The 20815-nt window shown below is 39.8% G+C and overlaps 1 protein-coding gene across 1 annotated transcript in view; it reads left to right on the top strand.

Annotated features, from left to right (window-relative positions):
• SH3GL3 (SH3 domain containing GRB2 like 3, endophilin A3) overlaps nucleotides 1-20476 on the top strand; it is a 42369-nt gene extending 21893 nt beyond the window's left edge. The window contains exons 2-9 of the mRNA XM_064722097.1: nucleotides 6197-6265; nucleotides 6873-6945; nucleotides 7434-7577; nucleotides 8266-8399; nucleotides 9771-9929; nucleotides 12635-12738; nucleotides 13960-14087; nucleotides 19678-20476. Coding sequence (XP_064578167.1) covers nucleotides 6197-6265; nucleotides 6873-6945; nucleotides 7434-7577; nucleotides 8266-8399; nucleotides 9771-9929; nucleotides 12635-12738; nucleotides 13960-14087; nucleotides 19678-19883 — 1017 coding nt within the window. The 3' untranslated portion in view covers nucleotides 19884-20476. The remainder of the gene's footprint in view (nucleotides 1-6196; nucleotides 6266-6872; nucleotides 6946-7433; nucleotides 7578-8265; nucleotides 8400-9770; nucleotides 9930-12634; nucleotides 12739-13959; nucleotides 14088-19677) is intronic.
• The last annotated feature ends 339 nt before the right edge of the window (nucleotides 20477-20815 follow it).

Here is a 20815-nt window from a genome sequence, read left to right on the forward strand (position 1 = left end):
CAATAACAAGTATTTGACTTCTAGGGCACAGCTTCTTGCACACCATAATTTTGATTAAATAGCAGTAGAACCCAACTCAGCTGCTTGATTAATTTTTCAAAAAAACGCCCAGTTCCTGCTGCTGCTGTCAGAAATCTTTTCTACCATTTTACCAAATGCTTTGGGGAAATCTGTGCCACTGTTAGCTGAAAGTTTAGTAGAAGAAAAAGTTATAAAATGCTTCTTGTGAAGGTGATGACCCTCTGAGTTTGACACTGAGGTGCTGAGCACTTGGCTCCATCCAGAAAAGCACTTCAGCACCTGCTGAGGATGAACTGCAATGATTTGCTGGGGGTGAGCCAGAGTGCTCTGTATTTGTGTGACTGAAACATCTGCACTTTGTAGTAGACCCTCTATTTATTTTGGAGGGTAGAATAAATCTTTTTTCTTTAAACTACATCAGAGCAAGAGAATTTTTGTTTCCTTTGAAAACACAACATAGTGAGGTGACTCGAGTTCCTGCCATCCTTGAGTGCTTAACCTCTAAAATGAGGGATTTGTATTTTGTATCCAAAGCATTAGGATGGAATGAGCTATGTCAGTTTAATTAAAAGAAGAGGTCCAAGGACCAGTACACTTTCATAGTTTGTTTTTTTCTTTATTGTTGTAGAGGTATTTTAGGAGACCATATCTATTTAGGTATATATTACCATTTTCATTTGCAGATGATTTTGTACCCAGGAGACAACTACTGTGTTTCTTTAGTCTTTTGTTTAGATCTGAATTTGAAAATGTGCACCTTAGTTTAGTTCCTCAGCTTGGGACACTGCTTTTTCTTCTGAGCATCCAAACCTGTAGAAAACCTCTAGAAATCAATCACAGGGGTTCCTAGTAGCTGCCCATTCACCTAGTTGGTAAAGAAGAATATTTTATTCTTTTTTTTAAGGAATATTTTACTATGGTGGTGGCAAGCTTTGTGCAGCTGGCTCTGCCAGTGTGTATTCCTTTAAATGTTTACTAAGATGCAAGACCTTAAACTGTGTTTTAGGTCAAGTTCTTGGTGGTCTGCGGCACATGAACTAGTGGTAACCTTCTTTTTTTTTTTTTTCTGAGTGTTGAGGTTTGCAATTTATATGAAATACAAAAATCAGGAAAGAAGAAAGAAGAAAAACATGTAATATGCATAACATTGTAATAGAACTTGAAAGCAACAAACAGGGAATTACAGATATTTGAGGTTAAACTACTTTTGATCTAGAAAAGAGGCTGAAATCTTGGTCTCTAATCTGATAGTGCATTCTGGAAGAGGACAAAAAAGAAAATCTCTCCCTCCCCTCAGGATTTGAATACTGCAAAGAGATTTGACTTTGCCCTGCCAGCCACCTTATTCCTCCCTTTGTTTATTACAGGCTTAAATAAGATCCTTGAGAAAGCTGTTAGCATTGTCACATTGCATTAAACCAAATCAAACACTTACATGGCTGCAGGGAAATCGCTGGAACTTTTAATGATTTATTAAGAGAAGCATAACTATTGTGTGTTAACCATACTGGAATGTAGTATTTTGTACTAAGTACTGTATTTAAGATGTACTTAATGCATTTTTGCAGTTTGGCCCAGTTCTGTTTCTATGGGAAATGTAGCCATACAGTTACATTATTTCCTGGCTCACCCTGTGTTAACTTTGGGATGAATCTATTCATTTTCCCAGTTGATTTCTTGCTTCCTTTTTAGAGAGAGAGGGAAATAAATTTAAAATCTTTTCATAGCCTTGGCTTTTTTGTCAGAATAAAAAAAAATCTAGGTTTTGCCTCATGGGTTTGACAGCGTGCATATTTATGACAAATGTAGGAATTTTCTATCCCATTAAAGTTTCAACAGATAATTTCAGCAGCCAGTCCTTCGGAACAAAATAAATGCTGTAACTTTGTAAAGAGTCATTAAAAGCTCTTAAGCCTTTAATAGAATCTGATACCTTTCATTCAGCCTTTAAATAGCATGGGCTGATTTCCTGTCCAGGTATGTGCAGGAGAGTTTTTCTGGCAAGCCACTTCTTTCAGCAGTAGCTGAATAACAACAGAAGAGCTGTGATGGTTCAGTCCTGGTTGGAGTGTTGCAAAAGAAGGGCAAACCAAGTGAAACAGAAGGTCAGAGCACGTGTGCAAGTATTGGCTGGCAAGAGTCCCATTGACTTGTATTATAAAATACCCAGTGGATATATTAAAAAAAAATAGGGTAATTGTTTTGAGACTTTTATCAGCTCTCTGTTGATCTGGGATATTTTTGGCAGTTTCTTATATTCAGTAACCTTCTATAGTGAAATATGAAAAACTAGTGTAATTCAGTGGATATGATGTACAAAAAATCAGTAAAATATGGCATTTTTCTGAAGCTTGTTTTTTATAATCCATATAACAATGGGGAAATATATTATTCCTGTGCAATAGAGATAAATCTTAATATTTTAACATAATTTTTCACTATTTTTATTTTAAATATTGAGATGTTTTTAGTTTAGAGTTTTGGTGGACAGCTCATGTGCTGTGTTCATGAAATTGCAGAGTGGTAAGGGGCTGGAATGGACCTTAAAAATCATCCAGTCCCAAAACCCCCTGCCCCATGGTGATACCTTCCCCTAGATCAGATTACTCAAGGCCTTCTCCAGGATTTTAACATCACCAGGGTTGAGGCAATGCTTCATCATAACAAAACACATCAAAAGAAAATTATATTATCTGAAAAAAATAGAATAGCAAAGAATTATCATGAGAAAAAAATCCCAATATTAGATTTATAGAAAAATCTTTTTCTCAGATGATTTCTTGGAATGTAAATGCCTTAGCAGATAGATATTTAGTCTTCTCCGATTGTAACAAAATTGCAAGTTGCATTTTGATTTGTAGCTGGATATACAGAACTAAAATAGAAATCATAATATCTGGAGGGGTTTCTTTCAAAGCCTGTTTGTTTTATTGCACTTTTTTCATGTAAAATTCTACATAAGCCCACCAGAGACTTTCAGATTGTTTATAATACAACGTCATATTTAATTTTTCAATTTTAAAAAGAGCAGTAGGATCTAGGAAGAAGTAACAAGCAAGGAGCATTTGTGTACAAACTGCAGTGGTTCTTCAGGCATAAATGTCTTATATAGACCATGCAGGTTTTGCCATTGAAAGTACTTTGTGTAACTTTAAATGTGTAACTTTAAATAAGAGGTGATAATACAAATGGCTGATTTGAAAGTATTTTCATATTCATAATTAAGCTTTGTTGCTTTTTTGTTTCTCTCACAAACTCTAATATAACTGTGATGGAGGAAGTTGAACAGACACTTGAGATAAAGTAGTTTTTCCTATTGCAGAGCTGTTCTCTGAGTGTGGGGTTTGATCAAGAGGCAGGCTAGGAAGGCTGGATCTGGGGGAAGCCTTCACCAGAAACAGGATTAATGGAAGCCTTTGGCTTCTGACCTGCAGAGGAACAGTAAAGGGCTGCTGGCCCCTGGTGGGAACTGGTTTTTTTTACAGACACAAATTGTGGCTCTGACTAGTGAAATGGTGCTGAATCCATTTTGCCCAGGTTCTGAATTTGGAGGTGAAGGATTCTTCCTGTAGAAGAAATTCTGAGCTCCCTCCGAGTACATTCCTTGTGTGATGGCAGCAGTTCTGTCTTTGGTGAGGTGGCACATATTGCCACCTAACCGCACAGCCCCTCAGCTGGGCATCCTCTGTTTATGTCCAAAGCATTTTGCAGCTTGGTATAAGGCATGTAAATGATGCTCAGCAAATAGTCAGGGAACTAAAAGTCAGCAGCTGTCTCTTTTGTGCATCCATTTTCAATAATTAATTGGATATCCTGTGACTTTTAATTATGAGAAGGGTGATGCTAGTTTTACAACTCCTAAATTCAGTATGATCAGAACAAAAGCTTTTTTGTTCCTAAATGCAAGACTAGCTATTCCAAATTATACCAGTATGAAATAGACTGTAGAGATGTAAAATTTAATTATAACTATTAGAACTTTATACCAGTCTTTACTGTGAGTAGCTCAGATGGCGTACAGACTTTGAGGAATCATTTTTTATGGAGCATTGTTTTTCAAAGGCTATTAGAGCTCAGGGTGAATACCATTGAAGAAGTGTGTCCTTGGGCTACAAATTGCAGTATCATTAATGTTTGCATAGAATTGGGAAAGTTTTTTAACAGAATTGTTTTTGTTATGCTCAGGACTTTCTCCCCAGGTGTAGGTGGGTGTTAGGTTGTCTTCAGAGTCTGTATGAAACAGTGTCTGCAGATCCCCTGGCTGGCCCTGAGGAGTTGTGTCCACAAGTCTCTGTAAAATAGATGTAGAATTTTATTGTTGATTACACTTTCACAGTCAATCACATTACTTCATTAGGTTTATTTTTCACCATCATATAAATGAATTATCTGTAATGGGGCAGCTGTGGGCTACTGAATGTGGGTTTTGCAGCTTAAGCCTGAGAAGGGTAATTCCTCCACTGCACTCAGCCTTTGGAAAGGGTTTTGGGAAACCACAGATCTCTTCCTTGCGTGCTGGAGAAAGAAGACATGTGTGAGGCTGTGGAAAATGGCATTGATTATTTTTGGAATTAACAGTGCACAGACAGGAGACAGAAACTGTTATTGTGGAGGAGCTGCAGAACTCCTGACAGGAATTCCTGCTTTTCATGCAGCCTTGTCATGTACCTTTCTGTGTCTGCTCAAGGCCTGCTCAGACATTCCTGCAGAGACCAGGGCAGTGTCCTGCTCCTTGTGTGACCTCAGGTCACTCCTCTGCTGTCATATCTTACAGCAGCAAGATGATGACCCACAGGAGATCGCTGGTATTTGGGCTTTTCCATCTGTTTTATCTGCTTTTGTGCTTGTTCTGTCAGTGCTCTGGAAGAGAAATGATCCTGACAAGTGTGTGTGCTGCTTGGCATATTAAACATGGAGATTGTGAGTGCTGCTCTAAAGCCAATAGGAATAATTAGCTGTACGTCTCTCTTTGAACTCACATTTTCCCTTAAGCAGGACTGTTCTCTGTGTGGTAGCAGTGATATTGATGCAAGGTCAGCCACTGCTGAGCTCCCAGCTCTGCTTCATCAACTCCTTGCTGGTTTTTGGCAGGGCAGTGTCCTCCCCCCTCACCTGTGCCATGCCCAGTGGCAGAGAACAGGGAACCATTGCACTGCTCAGAGCCCTGACCCATTTTCAGGTTATGCAAGTCCCCAGGGCCCTTCTAATTCAGTGAATTCCCTTTTAGAAGGTGCTGAGGACAAACAAAACACTTTATTGAGGACAGGTTTGGGGACCAGCAGCACTCAGTGAGCTAGGCTTGGATTTCTCATTACACTGTGACAGTTTCAGTGATAAAAGCCAATTAAAACAGAGAACTGTTAGGTATTTTTGAAGGAATTTAATGTTGAATATGTGTTAAATCACTGTCTAGTGGAGGGATGCTTTCAAAGGCTGTTTCACACTGGGTGAGGATCTGGCTTTCTTTTCATGTTGTCACAGTGCAGGTACCATGCACTGCAGGAAGCAGATGGCTGAGTTCTGCTCAGTGGCTTATTCCTGGCCATGATTTACTCAGTGAGGACCGCAGTCAGATCCAACAGTCTGGAGTTCTCACACCAAATTGGTTAGCTTTTAGCCTTTTCAGAAGGTTTACTGAAATCAGTCTGAAACTGGTGCTTTGAGTTTTTGAAGAACACCTGGCATTTTTATTTTGGTCACAAAGGTACTCAGTCTCACAGTGAAGCATTTTCACAAGTCTGTTCCTTCCACAGAATTGCACACAACTCCAGCAGCAGCAATGGGAGTTACATCCCTGAACCTGCTGGCACACAGAAGGCACTCAGAAGTACAAAGCTGCAGAGACACACTTGAAAAGGTTACTGTGGATTTACCTGCAGTCAGACTGGTCCCTATGCTGAAATCTGCAGTGTGGGTCATGCCTGTAGAGTACAAGCTCTTCAAGCATGAGAAAACATTTTTTTGTTTGCTTGTTCTAAATTGGTATCAGGTACCTTTGTCTCTCTTGAAGGGAGGGCTTCATTTCCAAGACTCTTTACTTTTGTCCTGCACAGTTACCTCAAATGGATGCTGGCTATTTTCTGATCTGGAGTCAATTCCTGTAACTCTCAGAGATATTTATTCTGTAATTAAATAGCAATACCTTTTTTTGTGTATTAAATTTATCTTTTTACAGCTATTCAGTGAAAAAATAAGTGGAGCAGAAGGAACAAAGCTAGATGAGGAATTTCAAGAGATGGAAAGGGTAAGAAAAGTCACATTATGTTTTTCAATATTAAGCTATTGCAGAATCAAAAATATTTCATGTTTCAAGTGGTTGAATAGTATTGTAGATTTACCTGGGGGGGGAAACCCTATAATGTGCTTCCAAACACAAAGGATAGGGGATAAATGCAAATTTGTCCTTGAGCCTTGTCAGCTCAGCCAAGGGAGAGGAGACACCCACAAAGGCTGTTGGAGCAGAGATCAGGTTCCACTGACACCTCTCGACAGTGAACAGAAATTCCTCTTCATCAGGAGGAGCCTTCCTCTGGCTGTGTGGGAGTTTAGAGAAGTCTGTGCTGTTAATGAGACTTTGTAAATATCACAAAGCCTTTGCGTCTGATAAAATCAATTATAACATCCTGACTACTTGGGCCAGATTTTCTCTTGGTAAAATATCATATCTTTTGGTTTAAATCCACGTTCAGAAGTTTACATGAAATTGATATGTTTGCTATCCACAGATGAGTTGTGTTGCAAATTAAACAATGTTAGTGCCAGTTTCTGCTTTTACAATTGTTTTTTTTTTAATTGCTCTTGTCTTTTTATGTATTTTTAATGTTCATAGTAGACTTACTTTTATTTTTCAGAAAATTGATATTACTAATAAAGCTGTCACAGAGCTTCTGTCCAAATCCACGGAGTACCTTCAGCCAAATCCAGGTAGGATAGGAACAATAGGTGTTGGATTCTCATGAACATTGTTTTATTACTTGGAAATTATTTTAGGTAAATAAAAGATAATTAGGTCATCATTGTGAGGTTTCTGTGTGGAGTTCTGCAAAGTTCTTCTAAGCAAGAGGGAATGGAAGTTGGCTTTGGCTGTGATTGTGTCCTGCATTTGCTGTCTGCAGTATTTCTAATCAAGGAGCTCACAACCAGGACTAGTCAAAGGAATGTGAGTGTCAGTAAATATTTGCCTGGAGAAATGATGCTTTTTCAGTTGGGAATAAAAACTAGTTTCATATGACCCATATTGTTGAATGGAATATTTTTTCAACTTTGGACCGTGAGTTACTGACAACAAAAAATCACCAGTCTGAGATGAGCTTCGTGGCTTTGCTTGTGAAATGATTCATTGCTTTAAATAGATGAGTTTTAAAACTGGTTTTATCACTTTTAATTTTTTTTTCTTTTTGTGCCCCTCTTAGCATACAGGGCCAAGCTGGGAATGCTGAACACTATGTCAAAGATCAGAGGACAAGTTAAAGCCACAGGCTACCCCCAGACAGAGGGACTCCTGGGAGACTGCATGATACGGTATGGCAGAGAGCTGGGCGATGAGTCTATGTTTGGTGAGTTGTGCATCTCCTCTGCCAAGATTTCAGATAAAGTCCTTTGCAAAGTGTTACTCACTGACATAACCTGTGTAGGTGGCCACTGCAGGTAAGAGAGAAGGTTAAGTGCAGCGTCAGGGGATGGTTGACCGCTCAGAGGCAGAATGTTCCTGCACGTTTGCCTCTGTTGCAGGTGGATTTGATAACACTGTTACTGATGCTGGCTGATCATCCCTGTTATTAAGCATTTTAGTTTCTAAGTCACCAAACCTAAATAATTTAGAGTGATTCTCAAATCTCAAATACAGTTTATTTTTTTTAACTTTTATATAAAAATGGCTCTACTCAATTTGAGAAGTAAACTAAAGGAAAAATTATTGTAGAAAGAAATAAACAGTAACACTGGATGATTGTTTTAGTAATAACTTGTGTACAGTAGGGAGAAATTTTTCTTTTTTCCTCTGATATCTGTTGGGGAAAAAAATAACCCAAAATGTAATTCAGAACAAAACTAGTTCCAGAACAGAACTAGAACAGAACTAGTTCCAGTTTTGTATAGAGAACAAACATGACTTGCATTATTTTCTTTTTTACTCTTCAAGGGACTGCAGCAGATACAAAGATATCTATTTGAAATGGCTGTTTTAAAAGACAAATGTTCTGCTTTTACATATCTTGAGGTATAAGAGCCTATTCTTTACCACAGGCCTTGCACTACTGGATGCTGGTGAGAGCATGAAGCAAATGGCAGAAGTGAAGGACTCTCTTGATATTAATGTCAAACAAAATTTTATTGATCCTCTACAGTTATTGCAGGATAAAGACTTAAAAGAGATTGGGGTAAGTTTTCAGGGTAGAGCTTCACTTAGCAATAATCAGAGTCAAATCAACCCTACTTCCCTGAGATATTTTTCTTGAAAACAATAAGGTAAATAAATTTTGTTGTAATAGATTTTCTGTCTAGCAAAATAGTGACAAAATCTGCTTAGGATGAATGCTGGACTATCTCTCCCTTGTCTAACTTACTCAATTTGCTGTTTTGCTTGTACAGTCAGTACAAGCAGAGTGAAGAGAATTATGTTCTTTATTTTTTTTCTGTTTTATTTTAATGAACATTTTTATTAATGCTTATGAACATGTGAGTGGGCTGTGATTTACTGCTAGTGATTATCCTATCTTACCATCTCTGTCAGCCTAAAGCTGTTTATAATGGAGAATGAATATAACTGTTAAAAAAGGCTTTTCAGGGCAAACACAGAACGATCTGAATAGTGTCATAAAATGTTGAAGTGCCATATGTCACTATAGGAGAAAATACAGTATACTAAGGAACACATTTTTAACCTTTAAGAGTTGAGTTTTTCAGTGTTTTTATTTGCAATGTGACAATTCAAAGAAATCCAGGCAGTCTTTGTCTGAGTCTGTTGATTCCAATGAATTTGGGTAATAGGCAAGTTAAAACCCTGATGAAATGCAGAAATGGAAGTTATTTTATTTGTTTACACATAAATGAATGTGGAAAGCTTAGCAGAAAGATAGCAGTAATGTCTGTAGCTGTCTCCTTTGAAGCATAGCTGTTTTCCGTTGTGTTCTTCTGAACTGATGAAAATAAATTGTTTGATGTTAGCTTTAATGAGCATTTTGTACTGTCACTTTGACTCCATTCTGTGAGTCTGTCAGTCCCAGGATTTTTGGCAACAGAAAATCTTGTGTAGTTTTATCAGATAGAAGTGTCAAGTTGATACATAACAAGGACAGGAAGAATACAAGATTTTTTGGAGCACTGCTTTATGAGGGGAATATAACCCCTTAACTTTTAGTTGTCATATTAAAGATAATTCAAAATGTAAAATTGAATTATATGTAGAGTATGTTAATGCACAAATATTTAAGTTGGATCCTGCTTCTCTCCACAGCTCAGAGAATCTGTGCTGTGGCACATTTAGCGAAGTCCATGAAATGGGTGTCTAAAATAGGCAAATCAAGGCTGCCAGTACCCCAAGTGCTGCTGAAGGGCTCTATTTAAAATTTCATTCATTTTTGTGCTGGTGCTGCCTTGGGTCATAGGGAGGGACTGTACAAGTCTCTGAGCCTTGTATTTCCTCAAGTCTGCATATATTTGCATCCATCACTGATATTTCCTGAGATCACAGTGTGTTTGTTTGGGCATGTCCCATTTGGTCCTTCTCAGAAATGTTGTGTCTCTTTTAGCATCACTTGAAGAAGCTGGAAGGGCGCCGCTTGGATTATGATTATAAAAAGAAGCGTTTTGGAAAGATACCTGATGAAGAAGTTAAACAAGCAGTAGAAAAATTTGAAGAGTCAAAGGAACTGGCTGAAAGAAGCATGTTCAATTTCTTAGAAAACGATGTAAGTCTGTGCTTCATCTTTGTTTGCTGCAGTACATCCTGGAGGGGCAAATGTGTGGGATTGGTTAAAGCCAGTCCCATCCTTCACAGGAGGTAAGGTCTGAAAACAGAAACTCTGTCTCTTCCCAATTCTAAATGCGCAGCAGAGAATGGGAGAATTCAAGAATTTCTTCTGGAGATACAGTGACTCGGACAAAGATGGTCATAGAGTAGCCAAGTAGGACTAGCTGAGAGTAAAATGCAGTTTGATCAGTGGGAGCGTGAAGGTATAAGCAAAGGCATGTATCCTCTGAGGTTTCTGAATTTTAGCTCACTTATAGTCAAAACTTCCCTGCTGATGTGGAGTCTCTGAATGATTTTACCTCAGAAAATCATTACTATTACTCTTTGGCTCTGCAAAGTCCATAGAGTGAATTTGTGGCTTGGGCTCAGATATGTGGACTTTGGCTCAGAGTCCAAGTCCATCATAAAATTATGTCTAAATAAGGAGCAGCTGTGGCCATTCAGGATAATCCTCTCTTCTGTCCACACACAGAGGAATAGCAGGATGTTCTTTCTCCTGCATAATCATAGAATTGTAGGAAAAGAGAGCTGGACCTGTTTGGGCCTATGCAGCATCACAGAAAGGCACAAAGTAAAAAGTGTGCTGTCTTCTGTGAGCAAACTGCAACAGTGAGGAGCTGTGAAGTGGGACGATGTAACTGCAAGCAACTTCTCTCTCTATGCACACCCCGTTATAGAGCAGCCTGTAGCTCCTGAACTGTTTGTGAGTGGGACACATTTGTTACAGCAGTGTTTAGTGAAAGGCAGTTAAGCCTCTTGCTGCTTTGCCAGTGTAAGTTAATGAGGGCAGCAAAAGCTGGAGCATGCTCTTATCAACAATTTCAGCTCTGTCCCACTGTAGGCACTACCAGTTGCCTGGTTGCAGAGGATGTGTGTTTAGCAATTCTGTCTTGCATGGGCAGCTGACAGATGTTTCAGGTACTGTTTATCATTAGTCAGAGCACCAAACTAAGGATAAAAGAGTGCAGGAATTCAACTGGCTTAGCTCAGCCACTAGAAAACAGATGAGTTATGCATTCTAGGGTAAGGGGATGAACTGTATATCCCTCTGAAGTTTTTTCTATACCCATTTCCTATTCTTTCTGTTTAAAGAAAACTCTGTGCTCTTCCCCTTCCAGTCTTGTGGTGACCCAGTCTGTCTGTCCTCCCAAAACTTCTCATTATAGCCTTGTTGTCTAACCCTAAATGGTCTCACTGTGTTTGTGGAGATCTTAACTGCAATCACCTCCTTCTGATCCTTTCCAGTTCCCCAAGTGTCTCCCTCCCTTGGTCTTCTTGCCCTGAAGTCTGTTCTCTGAGCTCTGGTTCCCAGCCACCTTGCCAGGTGCCTTTCCCAGGCTCAATCCTGATCCCCACCTTTCCTCAGGTTTTTGCACAGCCAGCTCCAGACCTCCCACATTGACACTGTTGCATTCACTTCTTATCAGATCCATCTTCATGCCATTCCTACACAGCCAGTCCCAGCTTCATCTTCCTAAGTAGCTTTTAGTCCTTCAAGTTTCCCTGGCTCTTTCCCAGTCTCGCTTTCTCTTCTCCTAATCCACAGCTCCATATTTCTCCTAGCTCTTAGTTGAGTTGTTTGGACAGTCCTTTATGCATTTTTTTCTGACCACACATCCAAACCTCAGGCACTTTGTGTGTTGTCCTCTGCTGTTTATATTGCTCTCTTCTGACTGTGATGGGATTGTCTCAGCTGTTGCTTTGATTCTGTGCATTTCATTTCTTTGTGCTGTGTGACAGTGTTTGGCTCTCCTGTAGTCCTGGCAGAATTTTTAATGATCTTTTTAACTGAGTAAAAGCAGACAAAGTATAACACAAAACTGCCATGGGTCCATAAAACATTTGTAGAAAGTTTACTCAGATATTTTCTTATGATCCAATGTCTGAAGACATCATGATGGAATGGAAAGATGTCAGACTTCTTGGGGTCTGTCTTCTTAATGTTGTCTTGAAGAAGACAAATATCTGTTACTGCTCCATACCCCATACAGCTTGAACTTTTCAGCTTGTGTTAGGGGAATGAGATTATTTGTTACTTCATGAATAATAATATTTTGGTTTTTCTTTCTCCTTCACATTCTCCCTTTCCTCATCATTCATATTTTTGAATGATTGGCTAATATGTTTTAAATCCAAGTAGATAAATCATGTTTCATTTATCAGTTTATAAATGCTGCCATCTAGTGAGGTAAGTCCAGATCATTTCAGAACTGCACTTTGTAAACATTGATAATAAACACTAATGGGTTTGAGTCATAAGAGCTGTCACAGTGTAATTTCTTCCAGCATTGATCAGAAAAGCTCCACTTTCACCTGCTGAGGGGTCATGTCCTCTTTAATGTTTTGGGCTTGGGTGTTGACAGACAGCTGGCTTGGAAGTTGAAAGCAGAAGGGATTTGCACATTGTGAAAGGAAATGACTTAAGGACCCAGCCCTGAGTTAGTGAACTCGAAGTTACACCTCAGTTTTGTTCAGTTTCCAGCTGGCAATTTCTTTGCTGGAATCACATGTGCTCTTTTCCAATAACCTCTACAAGGTACTGTGGTCTTTTGAGATACCAGGTCTGTTTTAAATGATCTGTTTGTTTATCCTTCTGCTAAATGTACTGCAGAGCCCTTACAACCATTTTCCTCTGTCTTTCAGGTAGAACAGGTCAGCCAGTTGGCTGTGTTTGTAGAAGCAGCACTAGATTACCATAAACAATCCACAGAAATTTTGGAGGACCTGCAGAGCAAGCTGCAAAACCGGTAAGACAGAACCCCTCAGAAAATGCTGAACCTCTTCTGCAGCTTCACAATGTTGGAAAGCCACTGAAGCAACAGATCTTGTAGCACCACCTCCCAGATGCACATTTGCTGTGCTTTGTGCCAGACTGAGCTCCATGGCTTTAAACCTCTGCCACCTGGCAGCTCCTTGCTGTGCTGGGAGACTTTAATGTAACACAGGATCTGCCCAGGGAGCTCTGAGTGTGTGCGGAGCCTCTCCCATCTGTGGTGGTTAATGGGGACAGCCTCCCTTTGTTTAGAGGTTTATTTCAACTTGCATACTTGGAGTTGTGTTTTGGAGGATTTGCTTGAAAGTTGGCCTGTTTTTATTGAGATTAAGGGGTATAACAAAATTCTGCAGCACAGTTAGGAGCAGCCAGCTGGCCAGGAACAGAGCTGTGCTTAACACACGTATGAAGGGCCCAGGTACTTTGTGTCAGCCTAAGGAAAGGGAGAAATGCTGCTGTCACTGGTGTGTCACTCAGGTCACCAGAGAGCTGATGTCACTGTGGTGTAGGCAGGGTCAGGAGAGCTGCTTGGGGCTTTCAGCCCAGGGTGGCTGTGGGGCTGTGAGCACTGGCATGAGGACAGCTCTGTCTGCAGACACCCTGTGCCATCCCAGCTGGAGGGACCAGACGCAAGGAGCTCTCAGCTGGGGCACACACAGCTAGAGGTACTAGACAGTTTTGCTGGCTAAATGTTTTTTCCCTGTATTCCCTAATAAAAGGGCCATGTGTGAGATGCAGTCCCTGGGCCTCTGTCCTGGATGTGTTTCTCCATATGTCATTTGCTTTGAGATTTCCAGGGAGCTCATTCCTGCAACTTGTGCTGAACTCAGTGGCAGCTGTGGGTGCTCATCACTTCTCAAACTCAGGCTGTTAAGCTTTATGCCTTTGTCAGCAGGACCAAAGTATTAAATAAATTAGGGACTTGTTGAAATTTAAGTATTGCATGAGAATTGAACAGTTTTTAGTAAAAACACACACTCCCCCCAAAAACAAACCAACCAACCAAAAAACCAAACCCAATGCCATAAAACCAAAACACAAACCGACCAAAAGAAGCCTAAAACCAGAACCAGCAGAAGATTTTCTTACTTCACCTTTCAAACAGCAAAGCACTTAACCTGAGCTTCAGTTCTGTAAGTATTTCTTCCTTCTTTCTTCCTAAGTAAATCTCTTGCTGCTCTTCTCTGTGCTACAGGATAAATGTAGCATCCAGTCGGCCTAAGCGGGAATTTAAGCCAAAGCCTGTAATAACTACAACTCTGGAAATTGGTGATAATCAGCAGCACAATGGGATTGCCTATAGTTCTTCCATAAAATCATCAGGTGAGTCCGTCACCACAGAATTAATGTGTCTCTAGATGTTTTGCCAGGTTGTTGCTTGAGGTATTTCTTGTACCATGAGAACAATGGATCCATCAGGCATCAGTATCTGTGCATCTGACTCCAGATTGTTTCCCAGATTTCAAAACAGAGCTGTGAATCAGGGTTCCTCTCAACAGACTCTCACCATCTGAAATTTAGGTGTGGCATTCTCCTTGGTCTTTCAGGTCTCTGAATTGCCACTGAGGGTGGGAGGAGAGAGAGGGAGAGGCACTTGCAGAAAACAGTTCATTTCTTGCAAAGACAGATGCCTACAGTGGGTGTGTTTGATCACAGTCTGGAGTATCTCCAGATGCTAATTTTTCTCCACAGTCTCAGAGCATAAATGATCTGTACAGGATCTCAAATATTAGCTATGTAAAATTCAGAGATGACTTGCACCCCTACTGTTTTTAACATCTTATAACTTTACTATCCCCTAAATTATGCAACAAAGTATGACCTGAATTTCTTTAGGTACCTGTTGGTGAGGGCTTAGAACCCTTTCCTTTGATAAGACCCTGATTTCATAAAAAAACAAGGCAACTTTTGAAAGTTGTGTTAATAACACATCAAAGCAGCTTTTCTTCATCTCATGAATAAAATTATTTTGCCCTTTCTCCTTAATAACTACATTGTATGATGAGATCAGCCCAGTTAAAAAACGAAACAAATAAAACCCCCAAACAAACATAAAACCCCAAACAAAGCCCCAGTGACAATATGCAGAGGAAAGAGAATGAAAAAGACAGAGATTTTTCTATACACATTATTTGGAAGGAAAATAGAGGAGAATTAGTAAGCCAAAGGTTCCCTTCTGTAGTTGGCATGGCATCTAGGATCTTTTCCTGAAGATTTGTTGGTTTGGGTTTTTTTCTAACTCTCTGATTTCTTCTTCCCTCCAGTCTTTTAAAGGTTCCTTTTAAAGGTTGTTGGGAGAGAAATGAGAGAACTAAAACTGAAAGAATAAAACTTGGAGCTGTAACTTCATGCTCCTTCCAATGTCTCTTGAATTTTCTTACACTGTGCTACAAGAGGAAACCATTATGCAATGTGTACTGAAGGGAATTTGCAGCAGTTTGGCAGCATAAATCCACCCAGTGAGATCTGATTCCTCAATTTGTTTGAAGCTCCTTGTGCTGCCTGAATGCTGAGTTTTTGTGTTGCTGTAAATTGTGGGATGGAGGGAGACAACCCTCCCTGTGCATTATCTCAAGTTCCTAAGAGCTGTGACACAAGGCCACATTTCATCCAAAGCACTGGAGGTGTTTGTAGGGATCAGTAACTTCCTTGGTATTTTCACAGCACATCTGGATGAAAGTAGCAAAAACATAGCAACTTCATTAAAAATCACCATAAAAATTTTTGGCCCTATCAACTACTTACAAAATTATATAGGATTTTTTTTGCCTGTTTTGCATGTGCAGGGGAGAAAGGAGATTCAGATTCAGCATTTGTATATAAGCTAGTGTGTCAAACTGCATTACAGTGGTTTGTCATTGCCATCCAGCAGTTGTTCCAGGATGTCCTTTAAGGATAATCAATCCTGCCTTTGGAGAAAGTCAGATGATGACTTCTCCAGGTTGTTTCTAGCCCACTTAGTTAAAAAAAAAAAAAAAACTCTTTTTTAATGAGCTGAAATTCAGTGAAAATTGGAAAATAAATGACCACTGATCACTAAGATAGGGAAGGAGCAAGGCCCTTCAATTCACTGACTCCATCCATGGACTGTTGCACTGTTTGCATCTCACTGAATGAGGGGTTGTCACTTCACTTGCTTCCCTTGCTTAGTGCTGTCAGAATGGAAACAAAACCACCATAAAAGAGATGAAAAGGAGGAATAGGATATATGAGATAATTGTTGCCATACTTAAGTGCTATTAACATTAGAAAGACCATGTATGCTGGATTTTTGCTCCTAAAGCTGTGGATGCTGTGCTTACCTCCCCAGCAGGTACAAATCATCACTGAAATCTCTGTTCATTCTCTTTAGTTTTCCTGTTCCTACTCACACATTGTCTGTATGCATTTCTGTGAACTGCAGTGGGCTCAATATGCCCTGATGATAAATGGGAAAACCTTTCTGTCCCTCTTTCAAATCAGAATCATGAAAGAGATTTTTTTTTTATGATCTGTGATTTAGAAATGGGAACCAGGCAGTTCTAAGCAAAACTGCTAAATGTCTTAAAGTCTCCATGAGATGGTGAAGTAGCATTGTGATCACTTTCTTTTTGTTTAGGAAACTGACCTCCCCATCCTACTCACACAAGTACTTCCATGATTCATTTTCCCTGCTTCCATATTAACCCTATCAAAATGCAGATCTTTAATTTCTCTGGTACTGTCCCTCAGGGTAAGTAGTGTCTTGGTACTCAGCAAAGCCATGGACATCTGCAGGACAGTTCAAAGCAAGATGTGACACATTCAGCACAACTGCCATGGTACAGTTCTGAGCATGGGAATTACTTTTCCCATGTTCCACAATATTTTTTTCAACTATCAGCTTCTTGGAGCAGAAATACTATTTTCCTTTGTATAGTCTCTAACATGTGAGGAATATTTACTGCTTATGACTTACACACATTTGCAGGGCTAGATTCACATAAACTTAATTTTTATGTTGTTGCGAGTTATTTGGCTGCTTTGAGTAAATGCAGATAAAAAATTCTCTATTTCTAATTCATTGTTATCCTCATTAATGAGCTGCAGCTGTGAGCATCATCTGGCTCATTTTAGAACTCTTTAATTGCTGTATTACATCATGCCTTTCACTCAGTTTGTTTGTCAGGTTTGACTATGATGTGAAATATATGGATCTGGTTGCCACATGCTGGAATTTAACATAAGCATCTAAGTGTTTACTCACTTCAGCTATGAGGGAGACTGGGATTAATTATCCTAGCAAGCTTCCAGTTTGTGATTATTTAGGTGCAGTCTTGCAACCTGATGTATACAGCATGGTATAGAAGGCAGAGTAGATGCAGGTACAGGCAGTAACACCCTCCCTTTGGGGAAAACAAACAAAAAACCCAAACCATCACTGAATGGCTTTATGGTTTCATCCTGTAACACTCCAGGAATCACAGACAGCTTCTTGCTTACCCTGATTTTGTGCTGTGCAGATCCGAATGGTCTGGAAATTAATGACAGTTCTTTTTTGACTGTGACAGGGATGTAAACTGGAGAAATAAAGAAGGTGCATATGGAGTCGCAAATTAACATATACCCTGTTGGCAGAAATAGCAGAATGCAATTTATTTAGCTAAAACCTCTGCAACATTTGTGCAAGTAGGCAGCAAAAGGCTGGAGTGGTGCCAGCAGTTCTGTGATGTTAAGCAGTGTGTGTCAGGCAGTGCTGCCCCCTTACCTTTGTCAGGGAAGCTTTGTCTCTCTGGATTGTACAGTAGCAGCAGCTGCCTGACTCTAATGAAGACTTTGACCGATCCTACAGCCTGGAGTGAAACTGCTTGTGCTGGCTGTGGCCATTATTTAAAAACCTTTCCAGGCTGCCAGACGTTTCTTTGCAGTTCTTTGGAGCTGAAAATGAACCAAATGTGATCCATCTCTGATCAGGTAGCTCAGTGTCAGGAATTAACTGGCCTGCAGTAACAAACGAGCCCCATTGGAGCGACTCAATTACCGCGATCGCCGCCCTCTGCTGCTGACAGCTCCAGAGAGCTGCTACCACTCCTACCTGGCAAAGGCTGAAAATAACTGCTATTTTTAAACACAAGCAGTCCATTTTTGCTGGGCAACTGGCTCATCATCTCTTTTTCTACATGGAGTCCTTCAGCAAATAGATGACAACCAAGCTTTCACCTGCAGCAGTGTATTAGAGTAGCTCTAATTTAGCTGCTTCTTGTAGGACTTTGTCACTACCCTGAGCCTTCCAGAGGATGAGCCTGGCACTGTGACAATGCTGCTCTGGGAAGGTTTACTTAGTCTCTCTTGGCACTTCTTTTCCATTGTTATAAATAAAAGCTCGCTTCTGTTGCTATCAAGGGTAAAATATGCCCACAAAAGAGAAAAGCAATTCCTACTTTCCAGTTTTAACACCAGATATTGCCCCCAATTGTATTATTGTCAATTAAAAAGATGCTTTCACCTGTCTGCTTTCTCTGAGTGATCACCACTGGTTCTTAGCTGGTTTCCTTTAGAGACTTCTCCTAATTCCTTTATCTAGAAAGTCTGAGCAGTTACTCTTTAATAGTTTCCTGTGTGTTACCGTGATTAACAGGTTAAAATGCATTTTGGCCATTTTAGCTGTTATATCTCTACTGCATTACCAGTTGCAAGCAGGTTTACCCAGTAAAAAAGGACAGCTGGGAGACTCAAGATTGGAATATTTAAGTATTGCTGCAATGTTCCCAAAAAGACAACCTGAATAATTTAAATATAAGTACTAGTGTCCTAGAGATGTCATGCTATAAGGTGTGGTACTCCTCTTTACAAGGCAGCAGCATTAAACCTTTTCTCCTGGTCTTCATTTATAAATGTATTTCAAATTACCAGACTTTTACTTGGATACATTACATATGTTGTTAAAAATCTGTTATGGCTGAACTACAGTTGAACCATGGACTAGTCCTTGGCTACAGAGTTGAGCTTTACAATTTGAACATAATTATTCTAATAAAAAGTATTCTAATTAGTAATAAATACAAATGTTACATATATATTGGTACCACCAATCCAAACTAATTAATACTCCTTCATGAGAATATCTTTTAAAAAGGTATTTACTGCATTAGCAAGTTAACAAGGTTAACTTTTTTTTTTAATGTTTAAGGGTGATTTGAAATTAAGATATTTTTAGGATAAACAGTGCAAATCACAAGAACAGCCACATACTGTATCAGAAAACTGTTTTCATCCCTCAAGTAATTTGACAGGTGAGGTGCCTTTGTTTCTACCATAGCCCTTGCCTTGGTTCAGATGGAGGATGTGTAAAATAAAGGAGCACTCGAGCTCAGGGAGCAGTAACCCAGAACTGTCACTGCTCAGGTGAGGGTGGAACCTCACTCCTGTTCAGCAGTGTGGTGTGAAAATCCAGGGCTCTGCTCACGCTGCAGGGCTGTGTTTGTGGGACAGAGCAGGAGCCCCTGCCCCTGGTAGGTGCTCCCACAGGACCAGTGTGCTGCAGTGCCATTTGTTTAAAGGATTCCTTGTCGTTTCCCCTGTTGACTTTTCTGCTTCCTCAGCTCCTGCCCTTCCGATTCCTCTGGCAGCTGCTCCACAGAGAGCACATGGGGTTTGACAACTGATTACTCAAACCCTCAGCTGGAGATAAACATCCTTTTGAGAGGGAAGGCTGCTAGGAATGAAAGAGGAGTAGCGTCTGAACTTAAGGAACAATTATGTGTTAAACTTATTATCACTAATCTTGTATTTTAAATGTAGAAGCACCAGATTTTAATGAATAAAAGCAATGGAAAAGCTGTTGCTGTTGACAGGACAGCAGGGTTACATTTGTGACCCCTTGTTTTGTGCTGAGGGGCTGGTGGGATGCTGTGAAGCTCAATTAATGTGGTTGTTTTTTCTGTCACTGGGGCAGGTTCATCAGTGCACATGGATCAGCCTTGCTGCCAAGCTCTCTATGACTTTGAGCCAGAAAATGAAGGCGAGCTTGGATTTAAGGAAGGGGACATCATAACTTTGACCAATCAGATTGATGAGAATTGGTATGAGGGGATGTTAAATGGAGAGTCTGGCTTCTTCCCCATTAATTATGTTGAAGTGATAGTTCCCTTGCCTCAGTGATCGTGTCATTCAAGCTGTGAACATGATTTCATGACTGAAATGGATTCACAAATGTTCTGTCAGTGTGGCATTCTGTGAAAGCCTTGCTATTTGACTGACTTACTGACTTTTGTATGCGTCTTTTTAAAATGTATTTATTTTATATTCAAAAAAATTTCACCTCCCCTGATTTGTCAACCTGCAAAAAAACCCATACCCAGTTTTTTTGCTTTGTGCCTTGAAGATCACTGTATGAAGTGTTTACTGGTAGCTCACTGTTGCTCCAAAAATGCATTTCCTTGCTATTATTGTATGTGGGTTTTTTTTATCTTTGGCTGCAATGATTTTACTATTGAAAACCATTTTAAAAAATACTGTTAGTGAAGCTAACTGTAACCAGTTCCTAAGTTACTGATGTCCTTGAGCTGTTTTCATCTATCACACCATAATTTATTGTGAACAAGTTAATTCATCTTTTGCATTGTATGTTGACAAAAGGCAAAGTGGTTGTTGTCAATATTAAGATGATGTTGTACTAAGTACAAGTTCTCAGCATTGAAAATTGGTATAATTTACTGACCAAACTGAATAAATATTTCTGTGGGGTAAGAAAAGTGGTTGCTGCTTCTGTACTGATGGTTCTGGCACTTGTTTGAGCAGGAGGTCACTTTTGCTGAATAGATCAGCTTTCAGTGACAAAAACAATGCATGAATAATCTTGCTACTTCTCTATTGCTTGTTTAGCATTTATGTCTGTTAACATCTTTTTCTAGCAGAAGGAAAAGAGAGAAATTCCTTGGAACAAAGTACAAACTGCTCCTAGTTCCATAGGGTTTGTAGAGAACTCCAGTGAGAGAAAGGGGTGAGTAGCACTGGTGCCTACTGCACACAAATGAGAACTCAGTACATTTCTATTTGTTATATTTAGTTGGAAAGGAGGAGAAAGAAGAATA

This window comes from Zonotrichia leucophrys, chromosome 10, assembly GCF_028769735.1.
Source record: "Zonotrichia leucophrys gambelii isolate GWCS_2022_RI chromosome 10, RI_Zleu_2.0, whole genome shotgun sequence".
In the NCBI taxonomy this organism is placed as follows: domain Eukaryota; kingdom Metazoa; phylum Chordata; class Aves; order Passeriformes; family Passerellidae; genus Zonotrichia; species Zonotrichia leucophrys.